General features: G+C 45.8%; 1 protein-coding gene across 1 annotated transcript in view; it reads left to right on the top strand.

Moving 5' to 3' along the window:
• The window catches only part of LOC115099412, a 103258-nt gene that overhangs the window by 10934 nt on the left and 64637 nt on the right, over window positions 1-27687 (top strand). Inside the window, exons 2-3 of the mRNA XM_029617043.1 lie at window positions 13790-13879; window positions 19261-19358. Coding sequence (XP_029472903.1) covers window positions 13790-13879; window positions 19261-19358 — 188 coding nt within the window. The remainder of the gene's footprint in view (window positions 1-13789; window positions 13880-19260; window positions 19359-27687) is intronic.

Raw genomic sequence — 27687 nt, forward strand, 5'->3', positions numbered from 1 at the left:
GACACTGTCTTGGTCCGTGCACAGTAGTCTTTCATCCCCCATCACATACAGCTCTTTTGGATTACTGCATCTTAGATGCATGACTCTGCACTTCTTGACAATGAATCCCAGCTGTCAAATCTTAGACCACTCTTCAAGCTTTCTTAAATCACTTTTCATTCTCTCTACTCCTTCAAGCGTCTCCATTCTGTTGCAGATCTTAGTATAATCTGCAAATAGACAAACTTTACCTTCTATCCCTTCTGCAAATTCCCTCACAAAGATATTGAACAGAACCGGTCCCAAAACTGATCCTTGTGGCACTCCACTTAAAGCCATTCTCTCTTCTGAGTAGGCTTCATTTACCATTACACATGTCTCCTGTCAGTCAACCAGTTTGTAATCCACTCCACCACCTTGGCGCCAACTCCCAAGCTTCTCATTTTATGCAGGAGCCTCCTTTGCAGGACCTTATCAAAGGTTTTGCTGAAATCCAAGTATATCACATCGAGTGGTCTTCTTTGATCAATTCTCTAGTCACCCAATCAAAAAAGTCAATCAGATTTGTCCGACGGGACCTACTCCTAATGAATCCATGCTGCCTCGGGTCTAGCAACCCACCAGTTTGTAGATAGTTCACTATTCATTTCTCCAGCAGCATTTCCATTAATTTTCACACCACCAAGGTAAGGGTAACCGGCCTGTAGTTTCCAACCTCCTTTCATCTACCATTCTCGTGAAGCGGGACCACCACCACTCTTCTCCAATCCCTACCCTAAATGCAACTAAAAATGTACATAAGAACGTAATTGCCATACTGGGTCAGACCAAGGGTCCATCAAGCCCAGCATCCTGTTTCCATCAGTGGCCAATCCAAGTCGCAAGTACCCAAACATTAAATAAATATCAAGCTACTATTACTTAATAAATAGCAGGTATTGATTTTTTCCTCTAGAAACTTATCCAAACCTTTTTTAAATCCAGCTACATTAACTGCTGTAACTGTAACCTCTTCCAATGGCAAATTTCCCAGGGTGAGCTCCTGTTTCTTACCAGACAGGCATGCTCAATGTCAGTTTAAAAAGCAGAGTGTACAAGACCCTAACAAAGGGCTGAAGAGCCTGTGACTTACTGTCTACCAAGCTCACATCTCCCCCAATAACAGAAGGACCGGGCCACTGTCCAGAAAAAAAACTTTCATGGAGCCAGCATCAACTACATTTATAGAATTACAGTACAAGACTACTCTCAATCCTGCAAAGTTGGCAGATATATAGTACATTAAACTGCAGAGAATTGATGCTGGGTCTTTGCTCCAAATATTATACAGTCCTTTCATCATGGACATAGCTTAAATTTGAATCTTACTAAAATGTGAGAAATTTAAGCACACTGTACTAAAAATACTGAGCTAAATATTCAAAGCTGTTTAGCTGGATAAAGCACAAGTTATCTGGTTAAATGGCAGTTTTTTGAGAAGGTGACCAAAATGGTGTGGTGTCTGTATCAGAAGACTTATGAGGAGAGGCTAAAGGATCTGAATATGTACACCCTGGAAGAGAGGAGTGTAGGTGCAGGGGAGATATGAAACAGACCTTCAGATACCTGAAAGGTTTTAATGATGCATGAACTTCATACCTTTTCCATTGAAAAGCAAGCAGTAGAACTAGGGATCACAAAATGAAACTCCATGGGGAGCAACTCAGAACCAACATCAGGAAATATTTCTTCATGGAGAGGGTGGTGAATGCCTGGAAATGACCTTCTGGAAGAGGTGATGAAGTTGAAAACAGTAAATGAATTAAAAAAGGCATGAGTAAACACTGTAGATCCCTAAAGGCTAGAGGTAGAAATGAAGAAAGGGTGTATGGGGTAACCTGCAGAGAGCAGCAGCTAATACTCCTAACAGAAGGCATGGGGATTCCCACCTTTAACAAATTAGCTTTCATGATTTTGATGCAACTGCAACATTGCTCTTCATTTTGACGGCAGGGTTGAAAAAATCAGGGCCCTGACTTTTACAGTCCAGGGTACTGATACACAGACATTAGATGAAAAAGTGCAGGACTGCTTCTATGGTCTAGTCCAAAAGCAAAGCACATTCAAGCAATATTGAATAATCAAGAAGGCTGCTTATCCTGTAAAAATGTTGATAGCAGTGTTTGGTTTTGATTGTTAATATTACTATCCTTAGCATAAGGCTTGGAGGTAACCAGCAGGAAGTGGCAGTTACTGCCAAAAGAAATGTGCTGGGCAGACTGGATGGACCATTTAGTCTTTTTCTGCCGTCATTTCCTAGCATGTAGACAGATGGACTCAGGAATAATGAGTTTGTGCTCCCCTGCCAGCAGATGGAGATGGAGCAAGCTGATGTCACAGTATATATAGCCCTGCAGTGATCCCAGCCTACCAGTATTCTCAGTCTCCAGCAGACAGTGGACGTGCATCTCCTTTGGGGATTGCTTTGAGCTTTTTGGAAGGAGAAATTTGAAATTCCAGTATTGGGAAAAGAAAGCCACGCTGTTCTGCAGTAATACCTAAAGGTCCCTCTCCCAGTTGAGAATTCCTGAGGTGATTTCTGTGGACCCTCAGAGGTGTCTCTTGGTCAGGTAGCTGGGTTTCCAGGCGTGGACTTAGCTGCTAGTTCAGCTGAAAGGCAGCGGGTGCAGGAGGCTGAGCACGGCGGTAACGACAGATGCCCCCCCCCCCCCCCCCCCCCCCCCCGCAGCCAGAGACCTTCTCTGTACTCAGCCAGTAAGCGCTGAGCTCAGGTAAGGTTTGAAAAAAAGAAAAGTTTTAACCTGAATTAGAGACAATTAGAGGGGTTTCAGAACTTCCTCCGGTCTCCATTCTCGGTGCGTTATAGCCATTCCTGCTGCCGTTCTCAGTGCGTTATAGTCATTCCTGCTGCCGTTGGGGCTGGGGAACTGGGCAGCCGGGCAGGTTGAGCAGCCCCCGGTGGGATAGACCCCACACTTAGGCTTTGTTCTTGCACACGTGTGGTAGGCTGCGGCAGTCATTTTCGCGTGCTGTTGCGCTACTGCCCTCTATAGGGCGTCAGTGGGTGCAGTGGGTCGGCTCTGCGAACGCGTTGTGTGTTCAGTTTTTGGGCATGCTTTTTATGTGCACAAACTTTTTTACGCGCTTAACTTGGCACACAGGTTGTGTGTGTGCCTTGTCTTGCCTTCTCCTCGATGCTTATTTTTTAGATGCATTTCTTTTTTGAGCGCAAGCCATTCTGAATCATACTTACCACTGCAATGACTGTCTTTCTATTTGTGTTGCTTGTCATATTAGGGCTTCTCAGCCTGACCTGGCTTCTAACCTGTGCCAGTGTTGCTCATATGCTCAGGGAAAGTTGTCTTCTTCGGATTTTGCTAAGCCTGGCTCTTCCCATTTGGATGATGGGTTGATTACGACTTTTGAATGGGGGGTCGCCAGGTCTTGGTTCTCCCTTGATGGTCTCCTCCGCTGGCGAGGGCAGTTCTGTGGGACCAGCTGCAGTTCCTTCTGGGCTTGGTCTGGACCCGGCTGCTTTTTCTTGGGTGGAATTTTTTCAAGGCTTGCAAGCTTTTCTTCAGGTGCAGTCCTCTACTTCCCCCATTTCTGTCCGGTCAGACCTTCGGTGGCTCCTTCCTCTTCCCGTCCTATGCTTAAGCACTGGGCTTCCCTCGGTTCCTTGGAGATGTTCCTGACAAGAATCTGGATGGCACTGTTGATGAGGTTAATCCTGATCATCCCTCAAAGATGGAGAAATTCCTTTAGGGCTGGAACTGTATCGAACCATGTTGCGATTCTTTCATAGAGATGAGCTGCCGGCCCTGATTTTGCAGCCCTTGAAACAATTTGGTGTCCCTGGTTCGGATGCTTTGTCAGAGCCAAAGAAGAATCCCATTTTGGTTTCCTTACGTGAAGCCTCTTGTTTTTTTTCCCTGTGATGGATGCCATTCAGGAATTGACTGATCTGGAATGGGACGCCCAAGAGGCAAATTTTAAAGGGGGTCAGACATTGGAAGTCCTGTACCCCCTAGATCCGGCTGTGAGAAATTATTTGTGTTTTCCCAAAGTGGATGCTCTGGTATGTGCCGTTTCTAGGAGTGGCCTTGAAGGATATACATGATAGACGGATTGAGGCTATTTTTAAGCAAGCCTTTGAGGCGGTGGTGATGAATTTACAGATTGCCTCTAGTGGCAAGATCTTGTCTGCTTCTCTCTCAGGAGGTTGATGAGTCTGGAGAGAATTCCAGAGCAGTTATGGAACCTGCTGCCGCCTTTTTAGCAGATGCAGGCTGTGATTTGGTCCGGACCTCAGCCAGAGGAATGGCTTCGGTGATAGCGGCCAGGCATCAACTCTGGTTGTGAAATTGGTTGGCTGACGCAGCCTCCAAAGCCAGTCTTACCAAGATGCCCTTAAAGGCTCACTCTTGTTTGGGAGTGAGTTGGAGAAACTAGCCAGTAAGTGGGGCGAGTCTCTGGTTCCTCAGTTGCCAGAGGATAAGAAGCAGTTACAATGCCTCTTTGGTATGAGGGGTCGTCTCTGGGGTTTCAGGCGTTTTCACCCCTATAGATGGAACGACCTTTCAGTGGACTCGGCCTTTCGGTAGGTCTCAGTCCTTTCATCCCCGACAGTCCAGGAGAGGAGTGGGCTTGGGTGGCGGATCCTCCTGAGCTGCCCAATGAAGGTTTGCTGACCTACCTTCAGGAACAAGAAATAGGGGGACATCTCTCTCTCTCTTATTGGAGGTGGGTCGAGATCACGTCAGACCAGTGGGTCCTGGAGGTGATATGAGAAGGGTATGTGCTGGAATTTCACAGTATTCCTCAGGATATGTTGATGGTGTCCCCTTGCCATTCCCCACAGAAGAAGCAGGCAGTGGAGTTCATGCTTCAAAGGCTCCTCAGACTGAGAGCTGTGCCCACGTCTCAAGAAAGTATGGGTCGATATTCCATTTATTTTGTTGTGCCCAAGAAGGAGGGCTCCTTTTGTCCCATTCTGGATCTTAAGAGGGTCAACCGTCACTTGAAGGTGACTCATTTTTGCATAGTGGCGGCCTTGCGAAAAGAAAGAATCCTGGTGCACCCATATTTGGCTGGCTGGCTAATTTGAGCCAAGTTTGAGGAAGAGAGCCGCCTGGTGACACACAAGGTGATCTCCTTATTGCAGGAGCTCAGTTGGATGGTGAATCTGTCCAAGAGCAATCTTCAGCCATCCCAGTCGTTGGAGTATCTGGGGTCCGATTCAACACAGGACAGGACAGAGTTTTTCTATCGGAAGTTCGGATCCAGAAATTGATGTCTCAAATGCGTCAATTGATGAACACCATACACCCGACAGTGTGGTCCTACCTCAGGTTCTCTGCTTGATGGCGGCTACCCTGGAAGTGGTACTGTGGGCAAGGGCGCATATGCGTCCTCTTCAGTGCTCTCTGCTGTCTCGTTGGAACTTGCAATCTCAGGACTATGCGGTTTGGTTCCACTTGCCAATGGCAATCTGCTTCCACCTCCAGTGATGGTTGCAGGAGAATCATCTGAGAAAGGGAGTTCCCTTGTCCTCTCCGACCTGGTTGGTACTCATGACGGATGTGAGTCTCCACGGTTGGGGAGTCTCTGTCTGGAGTTAATGGCCCAGGGGCATTGGAATGCCGAAGAGTCCCGCTGGAACATCAGTCACCAGGAGGCCTGGGTGGTATGGCTGGCATGCTTGCAGTTCAGCCACAGGCTGTAAGATCAAGCGGTTCGTGTGATGTTGGACAATGCGTAACAGTAGCCTATATCAATCACCAGGGAGGAACCAAGAGCCAGCAAGTGTCGCAGGATATAGACCAGCTAATGGAATGGAATGGAATTTCACATTGTAGGAAAAGACAACGTAAGCAAGGAGAGTCTGGACCCAGGAGAGTGGGTGTTGTCAGCCGAAGCGTTTCAGCTGATTGTGGATCGCTTGGGGCCTTCCGTTTCTAGACCTGCTGGCAACTTCTTGAAATGCGAGGTTCCTCGATTCTACAGTCACAGGAGAGATCCGTGGTCCCTGGGAAAAAATGCTCTCATACAGGTCTGGTCAGAAGACAGATTGCTTTATGCCTTATGCTTTATGCCTTATGCTTTATGTCATAATGCCTCTGTATCGCTCCATGGTGAGACCGCACCTTGAATACTGTGTACAATTCTGGTCGCCGCATCTCAAAAAAGATATAATTGCGATGGAGAAGGTACAGAGAAGGGCTACCAAAATGATAAGGGGAATGGAAAAACTCCCCTATGAGGAAAGACTAAAGAGGTTAGGACTTTTCAGCTTGGAGAAGAGACGACTGAGGGGGGATATGATAGAGGTGTTTAAAATCATGAGAGGTCTAGAACGGGTAGATGTGAATCGGTTATTTACTCTTTCGGATAGTAGAAAGACTAGGGGACACTCCATGAAGTTAGCATGGGGCACATTTAAAACTAATTGGAGAAAGTTCTTTTTTACTCAACGCACAATTAAACTCTGGAATTTGTTGCCAGAGAATGTGGTTCGTGCAGTTAGTATAGCTGTGTTTAAAAAAGGATTGGATAAGTTCTTGGAGGAGAAGTCCATTACCTGCTATTAAGTTCACTTAGAGAATAGCCACTGCCATTAGCAATGGTTACATGGAATAGACTTAGTTTTTGGGTACTTGCCAGGTTCTTATGGCCTGGATTGGCCACTGTTGGAAACAGGATGCTGGGCTTGATGGACCCTTGGTCTGACCCAGTATGGCATTTTCTTATGTTCTTATGTTCCTCCGTGGCCCTTGCTGGACAGGATAATTCGCAAGATTGAAGGGTACAGAGGGCTAGTACTCCTGGAGATGCTGGACTGGCCCAGGCGTCCATGGTATGCAGATTTGCGACGACTCCTGGTGGACGCCTCCCTTTGTCTTCTGACGCACATGGATCTGTTACAGCAGGGTCCAGTTCTTTCATGAGGATCCGATTCGATTCTGTCTTACGGTTTGGCCCTTGAGAGGACTCATCTGTTAAAGAGTGGTTATTCCTCTGCAGTGATTGTCATTTTACTCCGTGCTCGCAAGTTCTCCACTTCCTTGGTATATGTACGGGTTTGGAGAGTTTTTGAGGCCTGGTGTGAGGAGCGGGGTGTTCTTTCTCATTCTGTTAAGGTCCCTCTCATTCTGGATTTAATAAAGGATTGGCTCTTAATTCCTTGAAGGTGCAGGTTGCGATTCTTGCCTGTTTCACAGGCCTGGTGACTGGTCATCTCATCCTGATGTAATCTCATCCTGATGTTGCCCGTTTTTTTTGAAGGGAGTGAAGCATCTTAGGCCTCCCTTGAGGTTACTGATTTCATTGTGGAGTCTTAATTTGATCCTGGAGTTTTTGGCAGGCTCTACGTTCTGACTACTGCATAGCCTTTCCTTATGATTGTTGACCTTGAAGACTGTGTTCCTGGTGGCTATATGTTCTGCGCATCGAATTTCTGAGCTGCAAGCCTTGTCTTCCTGGGAGCCATTCCTTTGGATGACTCCAGGGGTGTTACAGCTGCATACTGTTCCATCCTTCTTGCCCAAGGTAGTCTTGGACTTTCATTTGAATAAATCCATTTCCTTGCAATCCCTGGATAAGGTCAGGGATGCAGAGGAGTTTTGCCTCTTGCGCTCCTTGGATGTCAAGCGACGTGTTGTGCGGTATCTGAAGGTCTCTGAGTCTTTTCGAAAGACAGATCCCTATTTGTTCTCCTTGGCGGGAGTAAGCAGGGTGCTCTGGCTTTGTGGGCTACCATAACTTGTTGGATTAAGGAGGTAGTCACGGACGTGTAGGTGGATGCTGGAAAGCCATTGCCTATTCAGGTTGGGGCTCATTCTACCAGGGCTTAGGCAGTGTCAAGGGCGGAAGTTAGTCTATGGTCTCCCTTTGATATCTGCTGAGTTGTGACATGATCCTCCTTACACACTTTTTCCAGGTTTTATTGTCTGGATGTGCAGGCCTGGGAGGGTGCAGCCTTTGCATGTGCAGTGTTGACCGGACTGCAGGCAGCCTCCCACCCTGTTAGGGAGTAACTTTGGTACATCCCAATGATCCTGAGTCCATCTGTTTACATGCTAGGAAATGGAGAAATTGCTTACCTCATAATTTTGTTTTCCTTAGAGTAGACAGATGGACTCAGCTTCCTGCCCTCAGCTGCCGCATGAGTGTGTCAGTAGTCGTCCTGTGGAGCTCTGGATCCCAAGGGATTACTGGTAAGTGTTCATCCAATTCCTAGCTTGGAATACCTGCGGATAAAGGTGAACTGGTAGATGTAGTATACTTGGATTTTCAGAAGGTGTTTGACAAAGTTCCTCATGAGATACTTCTAGGAAAAGTAAAAAGTCATGGGATAGGTGGTGATGTCCTTTCATGGATTGCAAACTGGCTAAAAGACAGGAAACAGAGAGTAGGATTAAATGGACAATTTTCTCAGTGGAAGGGAGTGGGCAGTGGAGTGCCTCAGGGATCTGTACTGGGACCCTTACTTTTCAATATATTTATAAATGATCTGGAAAGAAATACAACGAGTGAGATAATCAAATTTGCAGATGATACAAAATTGTTCAGAGTAGTTAAATCGCAAGCTGATTGTGATAAATTGCAGGAAGACCTTGTAAAACTGGAAAATTGGGCATCGAAATGGCAGATGAAATTTAATGTGGATAAGTGCAAGGTGATGCATATAGGGAAAAATAACCCATGCTATAGTTACAAAATGTTAGGTTCCATACTAGGTGCTACAACCCAAGAAAGAGATCTAGGCATCATAGTGGATAACACATTGAAATTGTTGGTTCAGTGTGCTGCGGCAATCAAAAAAGCAAACAGAATGTTGGGAATTATTAGAAAGGGAATGGTGAATAAAACGGAAAATGTCATAATGCCTCTGTATCGCTCCATGGTGAGACTGCACCTTGAATACTGTGTACAATTCTGGTCACCGCATCTCAAAAAAGATATAATTGCGATGGAGAAGGTACAGAGAAGGGCTACTAAAATGATAAGGGGAATGGAACAGCTCCCCTATGAGGAAAGACGAACGAGGTTAGGACTTTTCAGCTTGGAGAAGAGACGGCTGAGGGGGGATATGATAGAGGTGTTTAAAATCATGAGAGGTCTAGAACGGGTAGATGTGAATCGGTTATTTACTCTTTCGGATAATAGAAAGACTAGGGTGCACTCCATGAAGTTAGCATGGGGCACATTTAAAACTAATCGGAGAAAGTTCTTTTTTACTCAAGGCACAATTAAACTCTGGAATCTGTTGCCAGAGGATGTGGTTAGTGCAGTTAGTATAGCTGTGTTTAAAAAAGGATTGGATAAGTTCTTGGAAGAGAAGTCCATTACCTGCTATTAATTAAGTTGACTTAGAAAATAGCCACTGCTATTACTAGCAACGGTAACATGGAATAGACTTAGTTTTTGGTTACTTGCCAAGTTCTTATGGCCTGGATTGGCCACTGTTGGAAACAGGATGCTGGGCTTGATGGACCCTTGGTCTGACCCAGTATGGCATGTTCTTATGTTCTTACGCAAGTTCAGTATTTATGGTTGGTTGAGTACAATTCTGGTTACCTGTTTTTTAATCAAGTTTTTGCTAGTCTTTCCACCGTTGCTTTTAAAGAGAATACTGGCAGGCTGGGGTCACGGCAGAGTTATATATACTGTGATATCAGCTTGCTCCGTCTCCATCTGCTGGCAGGGGAGCATAACCCACTGGTCCTGAGGCCATCTGTCTATATTAAGGAAAAAAAATTATCAGGTAAGTAATTTCTCCAGTAATATGTTACTAAGTTACTATGTTCCTGTGGTTTTGGATGGGAGCAGAAAAGAAAACACGAGGATTGCATTTTCAAGTCTATGCTTGTCGGTTTCCGTAGAAAATCTCTCCATATACAAAGCAGGTGCAAAAGTCTTGATAGTACGTCCATGCTTTTTCTTTGAAATTTGATGTAAAATCCACAGGTAAAAAGTACCTGAAAATTTCCCATAGAAATTCCGGGAAGATAAATATCAGAAGACCCATCAGGTTTGTTCATTGTCCTATCTGTAATATTATCAGCGATCCAGAAAAATCACTAGTTAATATAACTTGTATTGGCAGTTGATTAAATCCCAGAATTTGAAGTTGTTTAATGAGATTAAAATATTCTTTTTATTATCATATGATTAAAATTACTATCATGTTTAATATAGTTTGTGATAACTGTGACAAAATCTTTTCTTTTGAAGAAATCTTTTAAATAGATCTTTTGAAAAAAATCTTTTAAAATCGGAAGATAAGACCTCAGCACTGGCATAGAATTCTGATAATAAACAGAAACTTAATGAACCGGTCGTTACAATCACTGGTCTATTGTCTTCCTTTTATTTTTTTTAAATTAAAGTGCTGAAACGTGCAGTAAAACTGTTTGTTAAATGCACTACAACTTTAAGATATTGGACTAGAACTTCAAACCACAAAGGTTTTAAGTTATCAAATTTGAAGTTAAACTGTAGCAGTTTTATACTGTGCCACCTGAATGAGCATTGGCAAAGCGAGCAAAATTTCTTTTAGTTTTCTTCTACTCCCACATGGAGAGTTACTGTCCTGACATGAGTGAACTTATCTTTCTTAGCAACTTGTTCTATTGTTTGTAACCAGAGTATATTTCTTCAGCTAACACAACCACTGAGTTTTTTCTTTTTAGAACCGCCAAATTGCCAACGTAACCTGCATCAGAGCGGGCTCTACAACATGAAAAAACAAGCGAATAAAATAACACACAACTATTAGTCTAATGTTTGATTTTCTCATGAAGTTTGTTGCTCTGAACTGCTGTCGTGAATTTATGCTGTTATTACTCACTTTTTTGCTATGGACTTTTGCCGTCTCAGTAGTTGGGTTGATGCGAGGCATTTAAACATGGCCGCCTCTATTTAAACAACAAACTTACTTGATAGTGACCAATCATTATGCTCGTGCTGACGACACGACGTGATGACGTATCAGGTTTAAATGTCCTACTACCAATTCTTCTCATCTCCTGTGCACATCAATAAAGAGTTCTAATTTAATTGTAGAAACAATTTTTTTCACTGATGAATTGAATTCTTCCACTTGATGTTGTAATTTAAATGACATGGTTCTTAAGGTGTCAATTTAAGAATTCATCGATGTTCATTTTACATATAGTAATATCTCACAATTGCGTAGATAAGTGGAACAATTGAAATTGAATGTTCTTAGAGCAATTCTTGTCTTAATACTGATGCGATGATGTTCGATGATACAGTAAAACATTTCCTCTCCTATCGAATTATACAAGTCAATAGAGAATCAAAGTTGAATATTCTTCAAACCTTTCTTGTCTGAATATTATAACAATTGCTTCCAGTGATAAACTATACTTTTACACTTGATATTACTGTTTTAAACAACATGGTTATTAAGGCATCAATTTAAAAGTCCATCGATGTTCATTTTAAGTACAGTGATGTTTCACAATTGAACAGGTCAATTGAGCAAATAAAATTGAATGTTCTTGAAGCAATTCTTGTTTTGGTGTAGGAACAATGACGTTCAACAATGAATTAAACTATTCCACTCAATATTGCAATTTAAACCATTTGGTTCTTCTGACATCAATTTGAAAATCCATTGATGTTCTTTTTTGTACAGTAATTTTTCACGATTACCACCTCTTGCATCCAATCCAACATGATCTATAGCAAACCATCGTAAATCTTGTGGTTTATATTGTTCTGCCACAATAGGTGCTGATTCTTTTTTGTTTTTCAAACAGCTTTTATATTCTCCCATACTTAAACGTAATGAACGCTTAGTCTGTCCGACGTAAATTTTATTACATGGGCATTTGGTAATATATACCACAAAAGTGCTCTGACAGGTTGTAAAATGTCTTCATTTATACGTATATTTTGTGATCGGACAAGTGAATTCTTTGAGTTCTAATGTTTGATCACAAATTTTACAATGTCCACATTTATGATGTCCTATTGGTTTGGATCCATCAATGGTTGATGGTTTGGATCAATGGTTGATGGTTATATCATTTTTTTCTGGCAAAGTTGATGGACTCAGGATTTCTTTAAAGTTTCTGCTCCTGGAAAATGCCATACGAAAATCAAGATTCTCAAACCCAGGAATCATTTTAACGAGATGCCAATGATTACGCATGCTTCTTATTATTTTGCGTGTTATGGGTGAATACTTGGTGACACATGTAATTGTCTGAGAACCATCTTGCTTCTCACAAGGAGTCAGCAGTGCACTTCTATCGTAATAAAGTGCCCTTTAAATGCGTTTTTTATGCATTTCTTGGGGTAACGACGTTGTCTAAAATCTTCGGCCAGTTTCTCTGATTGTAGTTTGAAGATCTGGTTTCCTGTTGATAGCAGGGCTGAATTAGCCATGCTGTCATGGGATCTTCCCCTGACTCAGCTTTTTGTAATCTGACATCCAAAAAAGAAATTTCTGTAAAGTTGTGTTACATAACAAATTGAATTTTTTCATCACATGTGTTGATCCATTTTTCAAAAGATAGTAATTCCACTTCATTCCCACACCAAATGATAAAAATGTCATCGATAAATTGTTTATAAAAAAAAGATTTGGGATGCAAAAGGAGAGTTTTCAACCCATGTTGTCTCGAACTTTGACATATATAAATTTGCAATGGAAATGCCATATTATCAGCGATGCTACTTGCTCTCTGACTTTATTCTTACTTTCCCAGTGCTAAGGATTATCTGTGCTTAGCCTGTGCTTTATTGTATTCTAATACCATTTTGTCTTCTAACTTTGTATCCACTACCTTGTCTGTTAAGAAATAATTCCTTATATTACTCTTGAGTCTACGTCTGCTCCACCCTTGTTCTAGAATTTCCTTTCCACCCCAAAATGCTTGCTTTTTGTGCATTTTGAGATATATGAATGTTTTTATCTTATCCCAACTCCTTTTCCCATCAGGGTTATAGATAGACTTCATAGCCTTCCTCTAGATTGCTTGTACTCTATTTAGTCCTCCGAACATGTGAACACACAGGACCAGAGAAAAGTCACATTTAGAATTTTACCATTTATCTGCTTTGTAGCTTGAGCCATACTCCCTGTACTCCTGAAGAAATTGTGATCATGGCATCTGTGTGCCTGAACACTCCTCTCACATCTCTCTTGAAGGGTTTCCCTCCGCCCTCCCTATGGATATTGTTCCACTATGCGCTTCACCGTGCCCTGAATTGGAACATGGTTATGTGGCAGAGTGCATTTCTTATCTGGGACTCCTTTCCTATAATGTGTACTATTTTATTATTATTTATTTTTACGTTTTTATGGGCAGTAAGCAACATGCTCACCTGCTCCGCAGTAATGGCTGGTCAGTTTGAGGGAAGATAAGTAATTGCATTTAATTTAAAAAAACATTTATTATTCACTCTGTCTTATACACTTGGCCACGATTCCCAAACCTGTCCTGGAGATCCCCCAGCTAATCAGGTTTTCAGGATATCTGCAATGAATGCGACTGAGATAAATTTGCAAGCAGTGGAGGCAATGCATGAAAATCTGTCTCATGCATATTCATTGGGAATATCCTGAAATCCTGATTGGTTGGGGGGACCACTGTCCTAGGCAAGTTACAGTCATATACTTAAAAATATAAAAACATACAAATGTCCAAATTAACCGCAGTACGAGACTTGTGAAGCATTAGCAGTTTGAAATGTTCATCATAAGTCTATTCAGGATCATAACAGTTCTCCTCTTCCTCTGCAGAGTTCAATTTCTTTCTCGTATGTGTTTCAGAATAGTGATGAGGAGAGCAGTCCCTGGGACAGTCCACTGTCTAGCACCCGAGATCCAGTGAAAAGGAGAGATAAATTAACCAAAATCAAGGTAAACCACTAACTCAGCACAGGCCACTGCTATTTCTGCAATGCCTCTGGCATCCTCAGTCAGTAAAAACAGCATCAGGCTCGTAGTTGGCCAATAACAGCCAGGCTCAGGGTTCACGGTGGAATCCTGAACCCACCTGAACTAGCGCCTCCTTTTTGACAGAAGCGGCGGCTGTCAGCGGGTTTGACAGCCGACGCTCAATTTTACCGGTGTCGGTTCTCGAACCCGCTGACAGCCATGGGTTCAGAAAACGGACGCCAGCAAAATTGAGCGTCTGTCTTCCAACCCACAGGCATATTTTTTTTTTTTTTTTATTTTTGGGGCCTCCGACTTAATATTGCTATGATATTAAGTCAGATGGTGTACAGAAAAGCAGTTTTTTCTGCTTTTCTGTACACTTTCCCGGTGCTGGCCGAAATTAAAATGTGCGGCTTTGCTGCACATTTTGCTTTCTGTATCGCGTGAGAATGACTAATAGGCCCATCAACATGTATTTGCATGTTGCAGGTGCTATTAGTTTCGGGGGGGGGGGGGGGGGGGGAGCAGGCAAAAATAGCGCGTCGAAAACGCGCGGCCAAACACGGGCTATCAGTGTGCTCCGCCGGAGCGCACTTTACTGTATCGACCCGATAGTCTTCAGCTAAAACCCAGTGTATTCTAGATCTTCCACTGCCTTTTTTTAAAATTTTTTAACATTCATTTTTATTAAAGGCAAAACAGATCCTAGAATATAACAACTTAATGTTCCAGTCTAAAGATACACGTTGCAAGCCCTCAGCCATCATCATGATTGAATTCCAAAAGGGCCGAAATTTATTGCACATATGACACAGAGAACTAGGGCAGTGCTTATTGCACATATGACACAGCGAGCTAGGGCAGTGCTTGCACCTCAAACATCTGATTTCCAGAGATGAAAGACAACTCCTCTAGTTCTAGAAATATAAATGCAATGTATTAATTTATATTGAATTTCCCGGAGGTTTGCCTGCAGTAGGAGCCTGTAAATTGCCACAAATGTAGCAGTAAGGTCACCCTCCTCCATCTGATTTCCAAAGTACACACTCCAGTGCTCCACTAGTTTTAACAAAAACAATACATTAATTTCCTTTTTAAGGGACATCATCCAAATTTCCACTTTATTAAATTTGGAAACTGCCTATAAAAGTTTCCTCATCATCTGAAAAAGTAATTTCCTCTTAATTTAAATATTCCTCTTAAGAGTTTCCACTGCTTCTTGTACGTTATTTACATCTTTGAGGCATTTGAATGTTTGGATCATATCCCACTTCCCTACTCTATGATATACATATTTAGGTGCTTAACATGCCTGAATTCTGACTGACATACCCAGTACTCAATTTTCTCTAGTGTTTCGATATCAGAAGGCTCACTGAGACATTCTGAATGCCTCTGTTAAAAGTTGTTAAGACCTCATCTAATGCACGGTCTCCTATTCTGGAGACTATGCCTCCAAAAAGGATATCGACAAAGCAGAGGCAGTCCAAGACTGGCTACCACCATAGTACAGTCTGCACCATAAGCCCTGTCAAATGGCAGTTTTAAGCCATTCCCAGAAAGCTTATATTTTTGATGACCAAATAATGGCTCTGGGCTTTCGTCACATAGCCTCTGTTACGAATGGGCTCAGGCCCAGAGTTGTGAACACCACTAACAGGGGTGTCTCAGGGTGGAGAAAGGCAGGACTGCAGAAGAGTCTAGATACTGGCTGATGCAGGCAGGAAAGAGTAAACCCTATGGGCAAGTGGGAAGGTGGAATAGACAGACTGAGTCTAATACTGGCTGGAGATGCCTGATACCAGATGCATGAAGGTAAGGTTGAACTTGAATACTGGAACAGCATGGAGGTATGTGTGAGCGTGAATGTAGGTAAAGGTGTACAGGAAACAGGAACTGGGTGCTGGTAAGGATGAATTCAGGAAGCGTGCAGGTAAGAGTGATAATGGCTGGAGGTATAAGTGACTGAATTAAGGAAACAAGACTGACAGAGAACTGTACAGACAAACCAGGACAGCACTAACATTAAACATGAAACACATAAGCCTGAAGGCAGCAGAGTGGGGCAAAGGCCGAAGGCTGCAGACAGCAGACTAAGGGCCCGTAGGCCACACACACACAGTAGGCAGAGGACCCGTAGGCCACACACACACACAGTAGGCAGAGGGCCCGTAGGCCACACACACGAGGCCCGTAGGCCAGACACACACTAAGCAATGCAAGGCAGGTCAGAAGGCCCGTAGGCCACACACACACTAAGCAATGCAAGGCAGGTCAGAAGGCACGTAGGCCACACACACACTAAGCAATGCAAGGCAGGTCAGAAGGCACGTAGGCCACACACACACTAAGCAATGCAAGGCAGGTCAGAAGGCCCGTAGGCCACACACAGAGTAATCAAGGTAAGGCAGGTCAGAAGGCCCGTAGGCCACACACACAGTAAGCAATGCAAGGCAGGTCAGAAGGCCCGTAGGCCACACACACACAGAAGGCCCGTAGGCCACACACAGAGTAATCAAGGTAAGGCAGGTCAGAAGGCCCGTAGGCCACACACACAGTAAGCAATGCAAGGCAGGTCAGAAGGCCTGTAGGCCACACACACAGTAATCAAGGTAAGGCAGGTCAGAAGGCCCGTAGGCCACACACACAGTAAGCAATGCAAGGCAGGTCAGAAGGCCCGTAGGCCACACACACAGTAAGCAAGGCAGGTCAGAAGGCCCGTAGGCCACACACAGAACGCAAGGGAGGCTAGAGCAGGAAGCCCAGGCGAGCTCGATGCCGAAGCACTGATGGAACTACTAGACAGGGTTATAAAGGAGAGTCTGGGATATAGAGTAGACAGGAAGGAAGGAGTGGGCCAGCCAGAAGAGCATGCTCGTGGGGGACCTCTGGTGGTGAGGCGGCTGCATAGCAGCCATGGTCGTAACAGCCTCTCTTGGATTTTGGGACTCTGTCCTGGTTTGGTTCTTGTCTTTCCTCTCCTATCGTACTTTTACGATACATCCTTCTTTACCACCATCCCACTATCAACCTATGTGCCTCAGGGTTCTGTCCTGGGCCATCTTCTCTTCTCTCTCTATACTAATTCTCTTGGTGCTCTGATCTATTCCTTTGGTTTTCAATACCATCTTTATGCTGATGATTCCCAGATTTATCTCTCTATACCAGAATTTCATTAGGGATTTAGCTCCAATCTCAGCCTGCTTGTCTGACATTGCAGCTTGAATGTTCCACTGCCACCTTAATCTTACTGTGGCCAAGATGGAACTTCTTATCTTTTCCCCCAAAACCCAAGTTCCCTCTTCTCCCTTTCTCTTATTTCTGTGGGTAACGCTGCCATCTTTCCAATCTCCTCAGGCTGTAACTTTGGGGTCATCTTCGACTCCTCTGTTTCCTTCTCTACACATATCCAAAGCACTGCTAAAATGTGTCATTTCTTTCTCGATAACCTCACCAAAATCTGCCCCTTCCTTTCTGAACACACTACCAGAACCCTTATGCAATCTCATTGCCTCCCACTTACACTATTATAACCTGCTCCTCACAGGTCACCCAGTGAGCCAGCTCTCTCTACTATAATCTATCCAAAATTTATCTTTTGCCAGTGCCACTATTATGCCCCTCGGACACAGTCAGCTGCGACTGCGTGTACTTACTTCCTGCACCGCTCTCCTGCCCTCCCCGGGTCTGCTCGCGGTGCAGGTCAGTCTCCACTACCGCGTTCCCCGGGACTCCTCATGGCAGCCTGGACGCCGCCACCATCCATGTTGACTTCAGGCCTTCCTAGGCGCGCGCGCATCACCGGCCCAGCCTTTGAAGCCTCTTCGGCGGGAACCTCGGGGGCGTCCCTGGTTGATGATGTCATCGGACCTGTGTATTTAAACTCCATCTTCGCCCTCAGCTAGCCGACTTGGCAACAAGTTCCGTACATCTCTACGACTCCTGCCTTCGTGTTCCTGTGACTACGCTTTCGGGCTCTTGGTCTTGGACCCTGTCTGGCACCCACTCCTCGGGGGTCAGTGTGCGCTCCTAAGAGGACTTGTTCTCCTGGCCTACCCCACTCCTCAGGCTGGCTCTGCACCACCTGGGTCCTATCCTGTAAGACCTCCCGCTCCTCGGGACCATCCCTGGAACACCTCTGCAACCCATGAGTTCTACTTTGGGGCTTCCCCGCTCCTCAGGGTTGTGCCTGTATTCTATACTGGACTATCTGCGCCTCCCCGCTCCTAAGGTCTGCACCCACATGTTACTCAAGAGACTGTCAAAGCTCCTCAGGGTAGTGCTCTCGTGCTTCACTGCGACTGTCAGCACCCCAGCTCCTCGGAGTTGCGTCTTGTGCTCACTGTCACTGCTGGCACTCTGCCGCTCTCCGGGACTGTTCCTACGACACCAGTAGAGACCTGGCTCGGACTTCCCTGCTCCGTGGGTTGGCCTACGTCATTACAGCAACACCCTATACGCTTCGCAGCTCCGCCCCTTGGGGCTGCCTCTCCGGATTACCTCCTGCATGGCTAGTCTTGCGCCTCCTGCTCTGCGGTCTATCTGGTGCCTTCCCATTCGGGGTCTCAGCCCAGGTACTGCCTCCAGCCTGCTCCCTACTGGGGTACACTCCTGGCTCCTGGCAACTCCTCCATAGCTTCGCCCAGAGCTCCCCGCTGTGCCTAACCTCTCCTCCTGAAGGTGCGGACCTGTGGGGCTCCTCCCCACAGGCAGCAACAACTCGCATCTCAGGCCAAGGGTCCACATACCCACAAATCATAACAGTCACTACACCTATTTAACCCCTCTTCTAAGTCACTATGTAGATTTCCTATCTCTTTCTACATACACTTCAGGATCTTCTTGCTCATCTATAAGAGCCTTAACTCTGCAGCTTCTATCTACCTCTCTTCTCTTCTCTTTCCCACAGCCCTCTTCATGAACTCTTCTCGTCATTCCAGTCTAGACCCTTCTCCTCTTCCGCCAACTCTTGACTCCATGCTTTCTACCTGGCTGCACTATGTGCTTGGAATAAGATTCCTGAGTTGGTGCTTTGTGCTCCCTTTCTTGCCTTTTACAAATCCAGTCTAAAACCCAACTTTTTTGAAGCTGCTTTTACATCTTTACCTCTGATTATTCCACTTACAGCTTTGTTTATTTTAACCATTGCTTTAATAATTGACATTTCTGAAGTGTCTTTTGCTCTGTATGTTGTCTTGATTAAATTGTAAGCTCTACTGAGAAGGGACTGTCTCTTATGTGCAGCGCTATAGATGTGATGAGTTGTTTTGTTTTTTTTGCGATTCACTTCCTTGACCCATCACCAGCACCCCGATCACATTGCACACAGCAGATAATGTCTTTGTTTCATAATGTCTTTCAAGGACCTTGAACCCAAATCCTCATGGGACAGTGAGAAGGAGAAATGGAAAGGACATGGGGATGCTCAGGAAAACAGCAACCCTACGCCAAAGCAGGATGGGTAAGCTCCGTTACTGGCATTGGACTAGCTGGGCAGGAGGAGAGGGATTAACAGTGGGGAAAGGCTCAGGGCACTGGAACCCAGTTTGGACGGGTTCTAATGGAGCCGGAGGCCTGAAAGTGCCGGAGGAAGCTGTTTGGGCAGGAATGGTAAAATTGTGCCTCTTCTTTTTTTTTTTGCCAGACATGAGTGTCATTTTCAAACTGCCACAGACGTAAAAGGTCGGCTTTGCACCAGCTCTCGAATGGAAAGCTTTGCCTTTGAAAATTGCCTATGAAACAGTCCCCACAGCACTTTGCACCTGCATGCATACTTTCCCTCTGAAAACGATCTCCCCAAAACTACCCGCACACAATCATACCCGCTAATGTCAAAAGTATGTAGGCAAGTGCAGACCCCTCCCCAGCCCTGCTTACTGGCGGTAAATGTATCTATGCATGTATGTCTGTCAGTGGGCAGTTTTATAACTGGCCATTTCTGAGGGTAAAGCACTGTTTTACCCATGGAAATGCCTTTGAAAAATGACCCTCTCTCTTTATTTATTTATTTATTTATTTATTTATTTAATCTATTTATTTATTTATTTATTTAAGATCTTTTAATATACCGATACTCAAGACAAATATCTGATTGAACCGGTTTACAATAAACAAGGGATAACCAGTGATATGGGAGAAAGTTACATAAAACAGGGAGATGAATTCAGGACAACTGAGAGAGTTAACAGAGAGCTGCTAAAACATGAACAATATGCAATTTAAATCGTAGCTAGGCAGGAAACCTGATAGGTATTCAACATAATGCTGCAAAAACTTGAACAGTAAGCAATTTATAATCGTAACAAGGCGAGATTCCTGAAAGGTACTCAAAGCTAACGCAAAACAAAGCAAACGGTTCTTCAGGGGTGGTTAAATTTATAGGTGGCGAGGCATGAGGGGAGGCGTTGCAACTAGGAGGTAAATGTATTTATATGTCTAAGCCTAAGTTGCCTAATTAGAAACTGGAAAATAATGTTTTAGGAGGACAGTTTTCAGAACAATCTAGCCAGGTTACCGCTGATCCTTGGGTAAATCGTGTATCTAGCATACTGCTGAAAAGTATGTGTGTATATTCCCAAGGCATGTACTTTTTAAAAAGAGGCACTTCCAGGGCATCTGAAGGTCATCGGAGGAAACAATGCACATACAATTGTCTTTTCAATTTGTACATGTAGAGATCTATATTCAGACACACTCTGGATAGCAAAATTAGCTGGGACAATTTATCCAGCTAACTTTGGAGGCATATTCAACAGTGCAGCCACACTAGCCAGCTAACTTTAAGACAGCTCTTGATTTTTTGGGTGAGCTCAAGATGGGCTGTAGGCATGCAGGTCTGAGACCTACTAGTTGTATTCTCTTTGATAAATAATGCCATGTACTGCAATCTACAATGGCTTTCTAAGTAGTTTGCAACAGCCATTATGCATCATTTGTGAAACTTTAAAATATTTTACCTCAGCTACCAGCACTAAAAATTCCTTATTCATCTGTATTATTTGCATTTATTGCAGTTTATAAATATACAAGAATATGTAAAAAGCAAAGAAAAAAACAGATTCAATCAATCATGTAATAAAACAAAAATCAATGTATTCTTTCATGAATCCTCTTTGCAGAAAGGCAGAAATCATAACTACAATAAAATAGCATTAATTATCAGAACAGGTGCAGAGCAGAGCTAGGACAATTCACAATACAACCAACATGAAAAAAATAATATTCAAATTCTGGTGTCACTTCATCAAAAAATATCTCTCCACTGATAAACATTTTGTGAAGTACCGGTAACACAAACGACTGCTAAAAAAGACATCTAGAATCTTGCCATACCAAACAGTCACAGCACTGATCCTAAAAATACTACACCAGGCCCTAGAATATTAATACATCACCTACTGGAGTAACAGAACAAGCTGGTCTGCTACAGAGAAACCACATGCTAGCAGAAATGCTGCACCTCCGTCACACACACAGGCAAAACAGAGACCGATCCTTTTGTTTATTTCAACTTGTCTAACTTCATACCTTTTCATTCATTGCAACTACACATTATCAGTATTATTATTCTTTATATGTAGCATGAAGGAGGGAGGGGGGGGGGGAAATCAAACATATATAGTGTGATAAGATATACAGTGCTGTTACACTTTTGTTTCTTGATAATAATGTTATTGTTCATGACTGATAGCAATAAAATTATCAATTAAAAAAAAAAAAAAAAAGAAATACGAGACTACAAATTAGAAACAGAAACCTGCAGACAAAACCAAAATAGCCAGAGAAACCAGACTATGAACAGTAGAATACTGAAGAAAGAGCAAAATACAAAAATATAAGAAATATGTACATGTAGAGGTCTGTATTCAGACACATTCTGGAAAGCAAAGTTAGCAAGGTCATTCTCAAAGATGGCATATTCCAATTGCAAAAATCTCAATTTTTTTTACCTTTGTTGTCTGATCTTTGTATTTTTCTAATCAGTTGGTCCCCGTCTCTTTTTTCCCACTTTTCTCTTGTTGGTCATTTCCTAATTCCTTTTTAGGGTCTCTCTTCTCATTCTGTTTCTTCTCCTACTGTTTTCCCTTCCTCCCTCTCTCTCTCACACACACACACATATACACACTCTCATGCTTTCTCTCACAGACTCCCTCACATGCAGAAGCTCTCACTCTCATATGCTCTTCCCCCCAAGCTCTCACTCTCACATTCTCAACATATACACACAAGCTCTCACATTCTCCACACACACACACACACACACACACACACACGCTGTTACTCTCACATGCTCTACCACAAACACAAGCTCCCACTCTTAAATACTCTCCTTCCCCCCACACATAAGCTCTCACTATCTCACACACACACACACACACGAGGTCTCACTCTAATATGCTCTACCATACACACACACACACAAGCTCTCTAATATGCTCTACCCTACACACACACAAGTTCTCAACCCCTCTCCTCCGGCTCTCATTTTCACACACACAGATGCACACCCAAATTTCCATTCTTATATACACACAGATGTATACCCAGGTTCCCATTCTTATATACACAGACGCACACCCAGACTCCTGTTCTCACCCACAGACAGATGCACACTCAGGCTCCCATTCTCACCCACCCACACACCCCCACATGCAAGCTCCTATTTTCACCCCCACATACCCCCAGGCTCCCATCCTAATTCACATACATCCCCAGGCTCCCATTGTCACCCACACACACATGGGGCCTTTTCATTAGGCACAGCCAAACTCCTAATTCCGCTGTCACGGGGATGGTATCCCGCGATGGCCTTGCTGCTCTGGTCCTCCTCTTCGCCATCGCGGGGTTGGGATCCTGCAATGGCATTGCTGCTCTGGCCCTCTTTTGGGCCCAAAGTAGGTGGACCAGCAAAGTCATCCGGCTAACTGAATATTGGAATTAGCCGTTCAACTTAGCCAGCTAACTCGACTCCTCCCAGTTATGCCCCTGGGCTGCCCCTAACTTATCTGGCTAAATTCTAGCCACCTATTATGTTATCCGTCTAAAGACTTTTGAATATGGACCTCATATAGTTATGAAGGACTAGGGGGCATTCCATGAAGTTAGCAAGTAGCACATTTAAGACTAATCGGAGAAAATTCTTTTTCACTCAACATACAATAAAGCTCTGGAATTTGTTGCCAGAGGATGTGGTTAGTGCAGTTAGTGTAGCTGGGTTCGAAAAAGGTTTGGATAAGTTCTTGGAGGAGAATTCCATTAACTGCTATTAATCAAGTTTACTTAGGGAATAGCCACTGCTATTAGTTGCATCAGTAGCATGGGATCTTCTTGGTGTTTGGGTAATTGTCAGGTTCTTGTGGCCTGGTTTGGCCTCTGTTGGAAATGGGATGCTGGGCTTGATGGACCCTTGGTCTGACCCAGCATGGCAATTTCTTTTGGTCTTATCAATGGAAGCGTGGATAGCGAAGGGATTGAGGACTGCACCATTCTTGTGGGGGGAGGGGGAGAGCTCATCCTCCCCACATTCTAGGGATCTAGTCTCCATGGGCAGGAGCCCTGGATGATGTAGTCTGTCCTCTTGCTTGCCAATGCTGGCAGTGCAGTCTCCTTGTGAAAGAAGGTGAGCAGGAGCCTGGGCAAGCAGCGTTGCTGCTGCACCCTTGGTGCCATGCTCGGTAACGGTTGCCCGTGCACACCCATGACAGTGCACTGATAATCTGACATGTCGATGTCAGGACCACGTTAGGGACCAGGACTTCCATCGAGCGCCATGGCCCTCCTTGATGCCATCGAGATGCTGGGAAGCCCCCAATGCCATCAAGGTGTGTAACCACCCTCGACATCGTAAGGGCTGTTGAGTGCCATTGAGTGCCATGCAGGCTTCTGATTGCCCTGGATACGGGGCAGGAGTCCTTCTGTGTGCTATGTGTTGGTGGGCACCATAGATGTCATTGAGCCAGAGGAATGGCACCAACCCAAGCATCATAGAGTGCCATGGGCCTCAATGCGGTGTAGTAGTAGCACCAACCTCAAGTGTTACGGTCTGGACCCTGTCTGGGACCAGGATGCCATTAAGCACCATGGTCACCCTTGATGCCATCGAGGTGCAGGGCCACCCTGGAGGCCATCAAGCGCCAAGGAGGCTATCGGGCATGTTTGCCAGCGATGCTATTCATGGCTGCTCTCGACAATATCGCAAACCATCACCACCAGGGGGCAAGGGGATCACCATTGAGTGCCTGGTTGTCCTCAAGGCCATCAACTGCCAGGGCGTGGGGGTCCCAAGAGTCCTTGAGCACCATGGAGGCCCTTGGCTGACAGGGGTTTTGGACCTGAGGCAGCCATGGCCCCATGGAGCACTGGGATTGCCATTGACCCGAGGCACCCTGCAGTGCCGGGGCATCCAGGGTGCACTATAGCCCAGTGCCCTCAAGGCTGTCGAGTGTTAGGAGCAGCAATGAGCCCCTTTTGCAGTGTCTGGAAGGGACACCGAGGAATCGAGGTTTGCCATCGATGACGTAAGGCCATCAGTTGCCGTGGGTGCTGATATTCTTAGGTGTCCGTTGCTGCCATACAGCACCAAAGGCATTGGGATCATGGGGCATCGGAAGCCCCATGGGGCTTCGAGCACCATTGGTGCTGCCAAGCACTGGAGTTGTGGTCAGGGCTAGTGTCAGCCGTAGGTGTTATGTGTGCCGTCCGCGGTGCGGTCCCCTCACCTTCTTACATAGACTCCAGCCTCTGGTTCCTCTGGTAGGCCGCCAGCTCCGACCTCGGGCTGCCCCCCGGTGCCTCCGGCTACGCCATAGTCACCAGCATTTCAGGTCAAGATGCCATTGTTGTCGGTCCTCTCCGCGTGATCCACGGAGAGACGCCACTAACCGCGCCACACCCCTCCCTAGGTGCTTACATCACTGATCCTTATGAAGGGCCCGCGGCGGGAACCTGGCTGCGGCCCCGGATGATGACATCAAACTCTTCAGGGTATTTAAGCTCAGACCTCGCTCCATAGCGTTGCCTTTGCAACAGGTCTCCTCGCTTCTCGAGTACTCGTTGCTGCTAGAGATTCGTCTCTACACTTCACTCCTGACCCTCGTTGTTCCTGGTTCCTGTTCTCTTCGTTCCTGCCCTGTCTATGCTTTGGATTGACTGCACGGAGTCGATTTCGCTTTGTCCAACTATGCTTCAGCCTATCTCCAGACCCAGACCTCCGCTACGCCTGACTACGCTGCTGCCTATCTCTAGACCCAGACCTCCGCTATGCCAGACTACGCTACTGCCTATCTCCAGACCCAGACCTCCGCTATGCCAGACTACGCTATTGCCTATCTCCAGACCCAGACCTCCGCTACGCCTGACTACGCTACTGCCTACTCCAGACCTCGACCATTGCTTCGATTGACTAACGCTATTGACATCTCCGTGATCAGATCTCAGCATTGCTTGCCACGACTTCCATATTGCTGCCGGCCCTGATCCAAGCCTGTTATCGATGCCTCTCCTAGCCTACTCCCTGGACTTCGTCCTACCTTTGCTTGCGCGCCCTCAGTCAGCCTCTGTTCCATTGGCGCCCGAGTTCCAGTACCTTACCCAGTCCAGAGTAGGACTACACCACCTATCGTCTGCGGTCTCTGGGCTGAACCAACCTTCTCTGATATCCAACCTCGAGGCCCACCTAAGTCCTGCCGGCCCCGGCACCTGAAGGCTCAACCCGCGGGGAACGAGGGCTTGTATAGGTGAAGCTCCAGTGGCCTCTGCCTATCAGCCCACTCCACCTACCGACGGTGGGGACCCATAGGTCCTCGCCTACGGGTTGCGTCAACCCCACCTCGTCCCAAGGGTTCACCTCAGAGGCAACAGTAGGCACTGGCATGGACATTATCAAGCCCACAGCATCGACTCCCCTGAGCGCATAGCTGAACCGAGGGGAACCATCGAGGTCACCAGCTGTCATTGGTTCCTTTAAGCACCGATGCAGAACGTTGGTGCCGCGGGGCATCCGGTGGTACATTGGCAGGGTCTCTGCTTTCGGACACCACAGGCATCATTGGTACCGCTGGACCATTGAATCCTTCGATCTCCATTGGTGCCACCAACCTTTGGACATTTTCGGCCTGCGGTGTTCATGAGTCATTGGCACTTTTGAGTGCTGTGTGCACCTGGCCTGGGGTGCCATTGATTGTGCTGCATGCTGTTGAGTATACCAGGCTCCTGTGGCACAGTCAAGAGCCCTAGGCGCGGTTTCATTGGAGCAATAGATGCGATCCATTGCTTGTGACTGCTGAGGGCACTATTGACACTAGGAGTGCAATTGTCACTGTGGGCACCATTGGTTGCAGTTGATGCTGTATGGCACCAACGCAGAGCACAGTGGGCCTCGGTTACCATGGGTTTCCCTTCTGCCATTATGCGACAGAAAGGGCAGTGAGCCATCCATGACACTAATTCAAAGTCTTCGATCAGCTTCTTAGAGCATTGTCAGGTACTGTGGGTACCATGAAGGCAACGCCACTCACCAGCAGGGATGGTCACAGTCAGAATCCCAGTGGAACTGGGGACACAGTCGTCACACTGTACATACTGACTCCATTAGGAGTTAGTGCAACAGTGGAGCATATCATGCGCTGTTGGGTGGTATTCTCTCTGTCAGTGCCATGCACAGCCATGCCAGTGATAGCAGGATCGCCATAGTCGCGTCAAGGTATCAGCTTCCTCATCTGTTTTGCACTTTAGGGTGCAACGGGACACTAGAAAGGAGGGCGCCGTCACATACTCTTTAATTGCTTTTTGGCAGTGCACAGCCACCGACTCTAACAGGTGGAACTCTGTCCCTTTTGTGCAGTGGTATTCTACCCACAAGCGCAGCGATGGGGTGTGTATGTGCACCGCCATTCATAAGATGGGGTACCACTGCATGAGTACTGGTCATCACGCTTTTAAACGTGGAGGGCACTCTTCCTCCAGTTGCCCTCTAGTGTGTAGGTGTGTGTTTACTTTGTGGTGAACACAACAGGTTGTGTGCCTCTGCCATTGGTTGGCCCCTGTCACATGGTAGGGGCTAAAGGCCACCGGCGCCATTTTGATTAGTGGCAGCCGAGGCCCCGGGAGCGGCAGATCGCTCCCGGACCCTCTGCTGGACCACCAGGGGGGCATCGGGAGGGTGGCACGACGGGGGGAGGGGGATGGGCAGAATTTTGAAGGGGCACTTTTTGCCCTTTCAAAATTCTGCCGCCCGAAGTGGTTGCGAGCGGCGGCGGCAGCGCCCCCTAAGTCTGGGCGCCCTAGGCACAGGCCTAGCTCGCCTAGTGCTTCCTCCTAGGGATGTGAATCGTTTTTGAACAATTAAAATTATCGTCAGATAATTTTAAAATCGTCCTAAATCGTTAGAGTGCACGATACAATACAAATGCCCCCGATTTATCGTCAGGGGCATTTGTATTGTATCGTTAAAACAGGGCACGGGAATTACTTGGGGGAGGGCGGGAAAACCGGCCCCTAAACCCACCCCGACCCTTTAAAACCAATTCCTTACCCTCCCCCACCCTCCCAAACCCCCCCCAAAATGTTAAGTTACCTGGTGGTCCACTGGGGGGGGGGGGCCCGGCGCGATCTCCCACTCTTGGGCCATCGGCGCCATTTTGGCTGCCACTAATTAAAATGGCGCCGATGGCCCGATAAAAAAAAAACAACCCACCCGACCCTTTAAATCGACCCCCCTTAGCCTCCCCCACCCGACCCATCGCTAATTTATTTTTTAGGGAGGCCCGCGCCGCTAAAAAAAAAACCAACCC

This window comes from Rhinatrema bivittatum, chromosome 9 (assembly GCF_901001135.1).
Source record: "Rhinatrema bivittatum chromosome 9, aRhiBiv1.1, whole genome shotgun sequence".
NCBI classification, from domain to species: domain Eukaryota; kingdom Metazoa; phylum Chordata; class Amphibia; order Gymnophiona; family Rhinatrematidae; genus Rhinatrema; species Rhinatrema bivittatum.